Source organism: Mixophyes fleayi, chromosome 3, assembly GCF_038048845.1.
Source record: "Mixophyes fleayi isolate aMixFle1 chromosome 3, aMixFle1.hap1, whole genome shotgun sequence".
NCBI classification, from domain to species: Eukaryota; Metazoa; Chordata; class Amphibia; order Anura; family Limnodynastidae; genus Mixophyes; species Mixophyes fleayi.
The window spans coordinates 46,232,020-46,243,840 of NC_134404.1; the positions used below are offsets into that span (position 1 = coordinate 46,232,020).

At 41.4% G+C, this 11,821-nt stretch overlaps 1 protein-coding gene across 1 annotated transcript in view; it reads left to right on the forward strand.

Moving 5' to 3' along the window:
• NTSR2 (neurotensin receptor 2) overlaps nucleotides 1-10,632 on the forward strand; it is a 51,154-nt gene extending 40,522 nt beyond the window's left edge. The window contains 3 exon segments of the mRNA XM_075201424.1: nucleotides 5,826-5,916; nucleotides 9,320-9,445; nucleotides 9,447-10,632. Of these exon segments, the coding sequence (XP_075057525.1) occupies nucleotides 5,826-5,916; nucleotides 9,320-9,445; nucleotides 9,447-9,573 (344 nt within the window). The 3' untranslated portion in view covers nucleotides 9,574-10,632.
• The last annotated feature ends 1,189 nt before the right edge of the window (nucleotides 10,633-11,821 follow it).

Here is an 11,821-nt window from a genome sequence, read left to right on the forward strand (position 1 = left end):
CCTAGTGTTGTCAGGGGCCTGTCTCCCTGGGATGAAGCCTGCCTGGTCCGGGGGGATCAGGTCTGGGAGCAGGGGGTTCAGTCTGATGGCCAGGATTTTAGCGTAAAGTTTGAGGTCCACATTGAGAAGGGAGATGGGTCTATAGCCTTCGCAATCATGAGGGTCTTTCCCTGGTTTTCATATGACTGCAATATTGGCAAAAGTAGTGGCAGAGTCAAAGTATGCCCCCTCCAGAATTTGATAATACTGTGCTGAGAAACCATCTGGGCCAGAATGGCCAGTAATTTAATCAAACAGCAAACTGTTAGAGGTTTCCGCCTATAGCAGCCGCCTTTCTTGTAGAGCTTGATCTGCTCACAGGTACTCGGGTGCCCCCAGGTCTTAACTCTATAGTAGTGTAAGTTTATTAGCAATACCACAGCTGCAAGGCCTGAGGAGGGAATCCAGATGATAACGGGTGGTCAGACGTAAGCCGAGATCAGGGGTCTGAAGCAAACAGAGTAGTCAGAAACAGGCTAATAGGTCAGGGCTGGCAGCAAGCAGGGATATCCAAATAACAAGCAGAGGTTGGGGCAATCAGAGTTCACACGGGTCCAAAACAAAGCCAAGGTCAAAACAGGAAATCTATCAGGAGTCAGCAACACAGCACACAGCAGGTCAGCTATCTACAGGGAATAAAGGCTATAACCGGCAGGGAGGCTAAGCCCTCCCTGCTTTAAATACTAAATGTAGCCAATCAGGAACAAGGAGGAGGATCACAGGATTAGACCCCCAAATAGCTTATTTAAATAAAACTTATAAACCCTAATTAGCCCGCAGGCTTTACTAATTAATGTGCATGCGCCCGGCTGCCCTGTAATGCCGGGACGCGGCTCTCTGAACATCGGCAACCTTAGTAACGGTCAGGCCGGAAACAGGAAGTGACGTCCCAGTCATCAAGGAGACGGCCAAGACGCAGGGGACAGGAGCAAGCGCGTCGCGGTGGTGCCCGCAGCCGGCGCGGTTCGTGGCACATACGGCAATAATTGACTATTATTATTTTTTTTCATAGTGTCGTAATGTCGTATCTTTGTTTAAAGGGGAAGTCTAACTTCAATTATCTAATTGTAGATTTGTTTATAATCATTGTTGGATACAACAACAGATAGTTTTAGGATTGAGCATTTGATACTATTTTATATATACAGCAGATCTCATGTTGGGTGTAGAGGCATTGGGAGCAAGTATGTCTGCCTGGACTTTGGTTACTTACTATTTCACATACATAAAAAAGGGTACATGACTTTGTGCTCCTCCTGTATACATAGAAACATGCACACACGTCAACAGACTTATAGATAAAATGTATAAATAATATATAAAATAGGTTTTCATTTTAAGGAGACCTGTCCCCTCTGTAACAAGTCATCTTTGTTTGGTACAAGCTACAGACAATACTACAGCACCAGATCCCCTAATGTTTGAGCATGGGTGAAACACTACCACTGACTTAAGTTTATACTTAATATGTAGTGCACAAACTGTATAAAATCATAACTTTATGTCGGGCTCTTTAAATATTTCATATTATAACAATCCATTCTAATTTAAAAAAAAACAGGAAAATAGTTAAAATGTTTAATGTGTAGTGAATTAAAATTGTACTCTGAGAGTTATGAAAATATCACTTAATTATTCAACATAACTATTATTATAGGACCTCATAGCAATGAATAATTATGGCAGGTGATAAGTGAATTATTCAATTTTATATAGTTCCGAGATTCTTAGTATTTCTCTATGACCGACTCTATCTTATGATTTAATAACAGTATCACTAAGAGAAGATCTCTTGTACACAGCTATGTATCCGCACACATACAGGGATATTGCAGTGTTATGAAACAGGGTTATAGCTCATTTGTACTCTTACAGATCTGCATTGCATTCGATGCACTTTAAATTTTCAAACGTATCTCCCCATATATTAAGGGTTAGTACAATTCTCTGATAGAAAATGTTCTTGTTATATTTTATACATTAGATAACAAATTGAATGTAGTTGTTACACTTTTATACAAGAAACCATTGAAGGATGACACAGAGTATACTCACGTCTTACATGTTACCACATTCCTTACTACCAATAATAGGAATGCTCATATTTATAACCACCAACTCTCTTCTGCAACCATGGTTACCTACTAATGTTTTATATATGGTTACAGAATTATTATGTCCGCATTTAGATGTAAACTGTTATAGATTATGCGGGATACTGTGTACCGTTGTAAGCTAGCTATCCCTCGCCTACACAATGCCGCATTCTAATTCTGCACTGTTAAATCTCCTTAATTAGATCACGTAAACCAACTACATTAACTAAGATATGTATTTAGCAAATTACGGCTCTGACTTTCAGCATGCACGCCCACGCGCGTTTCGCTGTACGATGCTTTCTCAAAACATTCGTACCGTCCAGGCACATTTGATGCGCAATTTATATTTTACTAAATATTTATGTAACAAAAACATTCAAACGCACAAATGTGCCAAATGTAATACAATCCTGTGACCTCTCACCCTCATGGTTAATTTAAGACATACATGATGATCAAACAAGTAGTATTGCAGGGGAAAAAATGAAGACTAAGTAATGAAGGAGGTGGTCCAAAACTGTTAGTGGGCTTTTTCACTTCCCCATGCACATTTATAGGCTCACACAAGATCCTGCAAAAGTAGGTGCATCCCTATTTTATGGGAGAGTTTCCAACAGCAAAATATACTGTCGAGCTAGGTGGACAAATAATTACATTTGCACCTCACTATATACATCGATCCTGAGTCAGAGTGAGACGTACTCCTGTTCCATAGTTTGTTCTTGAATGTTTTCGCAGTGCGCATGTGCGGTTATTCAGACCTGTGACATTTTGGTACTTCCCACTCCTTACACCTGAAGAAACAGGGGGGGGTTTATTTTCAGTTAGTCAGGGACAGATGTAAGTAGCGGATAATGATGATGATGATAATGATGATGAACATCCGCTTGAAGTTAGAGGTTTGCAAAGGATTCGAAGACTCTTATTGAGATTATAGTCGGCCATAGATTAGGATTTGCTGAGCGTGTTGCAGCGGGTGTTGTACCATTTGACGATGACGGTAATACCGACATTGGTTAAACCGACAAAAAAAAATACGATTTCAAAAATGCCTACAAAATGCCGAACCCTAACTTCTAAATAAGATATCAAAATCATGGGGTCTTGGCATTGGCGCTTTAAATTCAGACATATCACTGCGGCTATGAACAGTGACGTCAATTTAAAGTTCTGGAATTCACAGCAATCGGTATGTAGCGTAAGGATATCGGCTGTCTACATTGTCATTTTTCTTGTAAGTCATTATTTTATTTTTGTAGGCATTCTTGAAATCTGAATTTTTTTGTAGGTTTAATTGATGTCGGTATAGTGGTAGTCATTAATGTGGCTCCCACCAGTTGTAGCAGAGATACAACGTTTTTTGTTTTTTTTTAATGTTTGCTTCATAACATTTGCGCTGAGGCGTGTGACTGTTGTCTAGCGGATGTATCAGCTGCTCATTCAGCCCTGGGCTCGTCTTTAAATGTGAATATGGCGTACACAGGCATAGATCGCTTGCAACTTTTTCAATCGCAAGTTACACTTACAGTCCACTATGAATCAGGCCCACAGTCCCCTCATTACACAGGTCTGCAAAAAAAAATTTTGAACAGCTGTTTTGGTTTAGTTGACTGATTCTTACGTTTTTTGGTGCGCTGAATCCAAAAGTGACAGCCGTTTTGTCCTGGGACGTCAGGTTTCAAACAAACGGGTGGTCATCGTTTAAAAAATTCTCTTTACGCAAATATTTTATTTACATGAAAAATATTAACTCATTTGCACAGGTGACAACAAAATTAACACCACACTCAAGTAGATTGCTTGTGAAATCGTCTTTTTTTAAACTGTAAACTTCTTTTTGAGCTTTTCCTCTTGTAGGTGGCTTCTGGAAGATCCCTGTACAACATACAGCAGTAGTTAGCCATCATCGTAACACTCCATTTCCCTTGATACCTTCCTTCCATTTATTTTATATCTTGATGGAAACGTTCTCCCTGCTCTTCATTCACTGCTCCCAAATTTTCAGGAAAATAGTCAAGGGGGTAAATGTATGAATCTCCGGATTCTTCATCTCCGGCGTGTTCAGCCTCTTCAGCGCTTAAATTTAAAGCGGCGCTGCATTGTAAAGGGAAGTTTCCCCTTTACAATGCAGCGCCACTTTAAATTTAAGCGCTGAAGAGGCTGAACACGCCGGAGATGAAGAATCCGGAGATTTATACATTTACCCCAAGGTGTGAGTTGAGAAAATAGACTTTTAAACCCATGGAGCAACCAAGCTTGTGGAACGCTTTCAACATTGTTTCCACCATTTCCTTGTAATTTGGGTCCTTTTGGTTTCCCCAAAAAGTTTTTTATGACCACAGTAAAGGCAACCCACGCTTCTTTTTGAGTTGGAGTCATTGAACTGATGAAGTCTTTGTCGGATATGAGTTTTCTAATACCCGGACCAACAAAAACCCCCTCTTTCAGTTTTGCCTTCGTTAAATCTGGAAACTTGGATCCCAAGTACTTGAAACATTCGCTATCTTTGGGAAGTGCCTTAACAAATTGCTTCATTAATCCTAATTTTATATGGAGTGGTGGTAATAAAACCTTCTCAGGGGGTACCAATGTATCTCTGAGAACATTCTTTTCATCAACAACTAGACTTCTTGGTGGCCAATTTTTTTGCTTCCAGTGATTTTGTCGGTCTCTACTGTCCCATAAACAGAGAAAACAAGGGTATTTGGTGTACCCAGCCTGTTGTCCCAGCAGCATACACAATACTTTTAAATCCCCACATACCAACCAGTTTTGGTTTTGATAACCCACTTTCTTGAGTACCAACTTCAAGTTCTCATAAGTCTCCTTTAAGTACACGGAATGAGCAACAAGAATGGACGCATAACGGCCACCATTGTGAAGTAAAACTGCTTTTAAGCTTCTTTTGGAAGAGTCAATGAAAAGCCTCCATTCAGAAGAATCATACTGAATGTGGAAGTGAGCCATCAGCCCCTCTAAATCACCATGAACTCTCCACATATGAAACAGAAACTGTCAGGCGAATTTACACACTTTCTTGGAGGCATTGCACTAATTTTGAACCACACAGACAATAGCAGGATGACGACTGAAATGAAACACAAGATTGTGGAGGAATTAGAGAACAAGTTAATGCATTAAAGAATATGTCCGGGCAGGCCCTAGCAAGCAAACTCAACAATGCAGTGATCACCATCAGGACCAATAAACATGTATTTTCATGTTTTTGGGAGCACTGGCAGTGAAAATAAATTTGTTTTTCCATGTTCAGTTTTTTTCCCCCAAGTATGATGAATTTGAAATTTAGCGATTTCCAGCTACCTGTTTGACCAAGGCACATTTCGTTTGTGAAAAAACCTGACGTCCCAGGAAAAAACGGTGGTCATTTTCGAATTCAGCGCACCAAAAAACATAAGAATCAGATAAAATTATGAAAACAGCTTTTTTGTTGCAGACCTGTGTTATTAGTAAGTCTACATTTCAATAATATAAGTGATTATGTTGTTTGGTCTGCAAACAGCCAATAGCTACTCACATTGCTACATAGAGTTAGATTAGTAACCAATCACTGCACAGTTTGCTTTCTATTACTTACTATGACAGCTAATGTTGGGAATCAGGTTCGTTGGGTCAGGATATTTATGCTTCTGTTGTATTCTATGTGTAACAAACTCTTACAATCAACAGGAGCGATAGTGATCGCATATGTGGTGTGCTGGTTACCGTACCACGCCAGGAGACTTATGTTCTGCTACATCCCGGATGAAGATTGGTCTGGGTAAGTGTTTATTACATAAATAAAACACGTTGCTTACTCGCCATACCTTTCTACATTTACCTGTTTACAAACATGTCCATTGATAGATATAAATTATTGATCCCTGGTGATAATGTTGCTCACAACAGTATAAACAAAGACTCAGATGACATCATCCGGTCACCAGCCCAAGCAGAAGGTTAACCCATGCCTAACCAAGTGGGGGAGGAGACATCACTGTCCAATCCAAGCTGTATGCTTCCCCCAGTAGCCTGTTTCTCACCAGTGATCCAGGGCGTCACAATGGGGTCATTAAGAATTTGACACAAGCCCCATTTTTTAGAGTAATATTATAATTGTTATCATTTATTTGTTAGGCGCCACAAGATTTCCGCAGCGCCACACACAGTACAAACAGTAGACTCTACAGGGTGAAACAGTACAGAACAATAAACAAAAAGTACCAATACTTCAGAAACTCCAGGCAGGCTAATGCAATAAACGCAGAGCAGAAGAACAGGTATGGAGACATCAGGGAAGAGGGCCCTGCTCATGTGAGCTTACATCCTAAGGGAGGGTAAACAGACCAGGCACAAGAGGAGTCAGTTGAGGCAATGGGAGAGAGGGAAGAATGAGCGGAGGAGATGGGGGGTTAAGTGGATGGTTGGTAGGCTTTGAGGAAGAGGTGAGTTTTGAGTGCACGTTTGAAGGAGCACAGAGTAGGAGAGAGACGGATGGAACGGTAGAGGTCATTCCAGTGAAGGGGGGCTGCACGGGAAAAGTCTTGGATTCTGTAGTGGGAAGAGGTGACAAGAGTGGAGGAGAGGCGGCAATCTTTGGCTGAGCGCAGGGAGTGGGAGGAGTGTGAATGGAGAGGAGGTTAGAGATATAAGGGGCAGTAGAGTAGGAGAGACCCTTGTAAGTGGTGGTGAGGAGTTTGAAAAGATTTCTGTAGGGGAAGGGGAGCCAGTGTAAGGCAAGGCAGAGAGGGGAGGCAGAGGAGGAGCGGCGTGAGAGTAAGATGAGTCTTGCGGCCGCATTGAGTACAGAGCGGAGGGGAGAGGGAGCGGAGTGGGGGAGGCCAGTGAGGAGGAGGTTACAATAATCGAGGAGGGAGATGATAAGTGCGTGGATGATAGTTTTGGTGGCATCCTGAGAGAGAAAGGGACGGATGCGGGCAATGTTGCATAGTTGGAAGCGACAGGCTTGGGCAAGGGAATGAATGTGGAGGGCAAAAGAGAGAGAGTAACATAGTTTTGAACGTACTGTGCATGTTTACAATATATATGGGTACCCCTGCATCCATATTAAGATATTTGCATATCCCTGACCTTTACCTCTCTGTGTCCAGAGAGGCGGAATGGGGGAGGAAATGGATGTGTCATAGACAGCCAAGTACAGTAAAATCACGTTCATGTGATTGATCTGTAGTTAGCGTTGTACACAGCCTGTAATGACGTATCTGTTTTGGGTTCTCATTATCAGCACAGACCTTCGCAGTGTAAAAAAAGTTTTAAATAAAAATAGTCTACCCCCCCCCCCCCCAAACACCCGCCGGCACAGTGCGCTCATAGACTGGTAAGGTTGCGGCAATTGTGTGGAGGGCAAACAGTACAGGGTCCCACACCAGCAAAAGCTGTCGCCAGCACCAGTCTTTGACAGCCCCAGGGTGTCCTGCACAGGGCTGAGTTCCTTAGGTGAAGCAGTCCCGCAAAACAAATGAACCCCAGGGAGGAAGGCACTGTGGCTCTACCATGTATTTTTATCACCATGTATTGTTGTCATTTACTGTTATTGTGTCACCAGTCCACACTATCATAGCCTGGCGTTTGTTTGCAGCTTTTGCAGGGGGCCCCCATGCTATTTGTCCAACAAGAATTGCCACAACTAGCTCAGGCTATGAGCTCTGGTGCTTGGATTACTTTTGCCGAGCAATGACCCTTTCTTGAACAGTAGAACATTGTCGGTCTGAGCTTTGGACGCAATTGCGTCTGACTCTCTTTGAGCCTCAGTATCTATATACAGCATTGCACATACACAAGGCATCCACCTGCTCTATTCTGGACACATATATAACAGATTCAGTGGTACTTTACCTCATTAGAGAGCCTGAGCCTTACTTCATCCCAACACGTCTGCCCCGGCAGCAGGGCAAGGGGGAGTGGCCAATCCGTTATCTAACACAGAAACATTAAACAGTGGCTTGGACATTTTCATGTGTTAAGAGATATTTGTACACCTAAACCACTGGCCGGCGTGAGGTTCCAAACTATCACGCTCTAGTCATTATTATTATTATTATTATTATTATTATTATTATTATTATGGTAGATTTGTAAGGTGCCACAGTGCTCAGCAGCACCGTACAGTAAGGAAAACAGGACATATATTAAACAGGGACCTACAAGGCAAACAAAATGAATGGAGACAAGAAAACAAAGGGTATGGAGGACCCTGCTCATTAGAGAGCTTACATTCTAAAGGGAAGAGGGTACAGCTGAAACAAGAGGAGCGAGTGTGGCTCAAAGTGGAGAATGGGACAGCTGTGAGGGTACATTAGTGTGAATAGTGTCATTGGGGATAAGGTCGCTTCTAAAATACAGATGGGTTTTCAAAAAGCATCTAAAGCTTTGAAGGCTGTGGGAAAATGTCACGCTCTATTCAAAGATGTGTGCTCTGCCTGTCTGTGTATTATGGTTGGTGTAAATTAAAAAACAAATACATTTCTTGCACTTGATTTGATTGTTGTAAGGTTAAATTTTTCCCTGATTTATATTGTATATTTAGAACATAAAACAAGAACTATATTCACCAAGCATTGATATTCATATTGTTATATATGCTTCTTGATTGCCATTTATTGACATTGATGGTACGGTGTATAATATGCTTAGATACCCTGTTGCTCACCTGTTGTTAGGGACCTACAAGTTCTTGAATGCCTTCTTTAAATGCATTGCTTTTTCTTTCTGAATTTCATCTGTGTTTTAAGCCATAATCTTATATCATCAGACTGATGTGTTTACTTTTATGGCTCTTGGATATGACACTGCACTGCTGTGCTCTCTACATTAATTACAATTGAGCCGTTTTGTGTCATATCTAAGTGCAATAAAATGGGAAAATGTGCCTGATAATAAAGATGCCTTTCTGGGCAGTACAGGCTTTACACCTTGTGTTGCTTAAACACTTCCACAAAAGCATAGTATATTCCTGAGTACTGAATAAAGCACCAATCAGTGGCAGCGGGGCCATTGCAAACAGCCAATCACAAGTGCTCCGCTAGTTGTACCTGCCCTTGACCTCAAGCAAATGATATGATATTTTCACAGGAAGCTTACTCAAGATTTAGCTACAAGACTTAATTGTATTAACCATCACAAATCATGTAGACTTTAATTCATATACTGCTTTCTTCCTATAGGTTCCTGTATACGTTCTACCACTACTTCTATATGCTGACCAACACGCTGTTCTACGTCAGCTCAGCTGTGAATCCAGTCCTCTATAATATGGTATCTTCTTCCTACCGACAACTCTTCCTGAAGACTATGGGCTTGTCCTGCAGTAAACAGGGCTCTCTCTCTGTGTCGAGCTCTTCCCAGATTGGACAGTAGTGTAACTTTTACTTGCTCAAGCAAAGCATTGGTGTATGGCAAGAACGTTCTTGTGGAATAAACTGATATAAGGGCCTACGCTAGAGCCCAATGCATTCAGACTTCTTACGTTGTACTGTATTAGTTACCTCTGTCATATGTCAGCTGGTCAGACTTGTCGAAGTCGTCTTGGCTGATTTGCAATTTTCCAATAGGATTTTCCGTGCACTAGGACACTCTACCGTTGGGACTTGTTCTTCTCGACTCCAAGGTCCAAACTAGAGGACACTGAGCTTATTGATCAAAGAAGATGGGAGGTGTTATCTCGTTCACAAGACTTTACTTTATGGTCATCTTAATTTATCTCTTTATTTTCTTGTTTTTTTCTTATATGTCTGTCTTACTTGTCTCTCAATCGTTTAGTAGATTATTAAATGTTATTTATCTCTGTTTAACTACAGCAGTGATGGGCAACAAAATATTATTTCTCAGGGGCCTTACAAGTGGCACATGATCCCTACACATTACCATGACATCATCAAATCTGAGTTCAGGAGTTAATTACAATAAGCAAAGGTCAGTGCCCTCCTTGCATTACCCCCTGTAGGATGATTTTGATTGGGTAGAACAGTTACCTTGTCGCCAGCTTCTGTTGAGGGGACATACCGCTATGATGGATGGTCATCCCTACTGAGAATACTGGGATCTCCGAATCAGCTGTGTAGGGGACACAGGGGAATACATAGTACAGGGTTTATTCAACCAGATGATGGTACTTCCTGATGGGTACAGCCACATTGCAAAACAAAATATGACATCAATAGTCCCCATGAGATATTTAATAGCCTGAAGAAGAGGGCAACTGTCCAATGAGGGGAAGTTCCGGCCAAGCTCAGCCTTTATTGATTGACGCGCAGTACCCTTCTCTCATCACGGTCCAGCACACTGCAAGCAAGAGTACCAAGAATTTTTTTATCAAAGGTTAAACTTATCGTTTTTCAGAGTAAGTGTATTTCCGCAGATATGTCATTTAAATGATTGTGTGCAGCGAGCCCTTGTCTCAGGCTGCTATTTACAAGCAAAATGTATATGAACTATATGTTGGGGAGATGGTGCATTATTAAACTAAATGACTGCATAATTGTCAACTGTCTGTCACTTCCAGGGACTGCCTGGGTTTTAAAGACGTGTCCCGGGAACTTTTGTTCCTAGAATCCCCCCGCCTATTTTTTAGTATTGACCAACTGTATAGTATAACAGACTTTCCATCCTATCAGTTTTTATTCTCTGGGCCTTAATTATTAAGGAGTTTTATGGTATGTCAGTAAGTATGACATTGTGGGTATTGTAGTGCTCCAAATCTAAGTCACACATGACATCCTTAGATGCACTTTGTCAGCATCAAGATCATTTTGAAAGGGTGGCAATGCTGTAAATGATGTACATAATGACAATAGTGGCATATCTCCAACCACAGGATTGTTGTAGTAATTTACTTAAACCATATGTCACACGTATCATAGTTTATATACCCATAGCGTAGAATATGTATTGCAGTTGCAAGATAAATATATGCAGAACAGACTTAAATATGGCAGAATCCATGTGTTTTTAATAGCTTTACATGACTGATTTAAAAATATGCAAATAAACAGGTATTTGATGGAACAGTGCATATGGGGCAGCACGGTGGCTCAGTGGTTAGCACTTCTGCCTTGCAGCACTGGGGTCATGAGTTCAATTCCCAACCAAGGCCTTATCTGTGGGGAGTTTGTATGTTCTCCCCATGTTTATGTGGGTTTCCACTGGGTGCTCTGGTTTCCTCCCACACTCCAAAAACATACTAGAAGGATAATTGGCTGCTATTAAAATTGACCTTAGTTTCTCTTGTTGTGTGTGCGTGTGTGTGTTAGGGAATTTAAACTGTAAGCTCCAATGGGGCAGGGACTGATGTGAGTTCTTTGTACAGCGCTGCGGAATTAGTGGCGCTATATAAATAGCTGATGATAGTGATTGTTAGCACATCTCTAGAGATATCTGTGCAACTTCAACTTTTGTGGCACTGCAATCCGATGACGTGGCTGACGGGGTTACTGAGACTTCTACAGCAGCTGGCGAGCTAACTCCTGGGCTAGCAATGATCTACAAGCTGCAGTTTCTGGACTTCTCAATCATTTTACAAAGAAACAGCTTTTTTTCCAGGACATTTGTAACTTTCGCCACAGGGAATTTCAAACTTGAAATCTAACTTTTCCTGATTCTGGAATAACAGGATTCATTGTCATAGACTGAAGGAATTTGTTGTATTGTACTTGGTGCCCAAAATTATT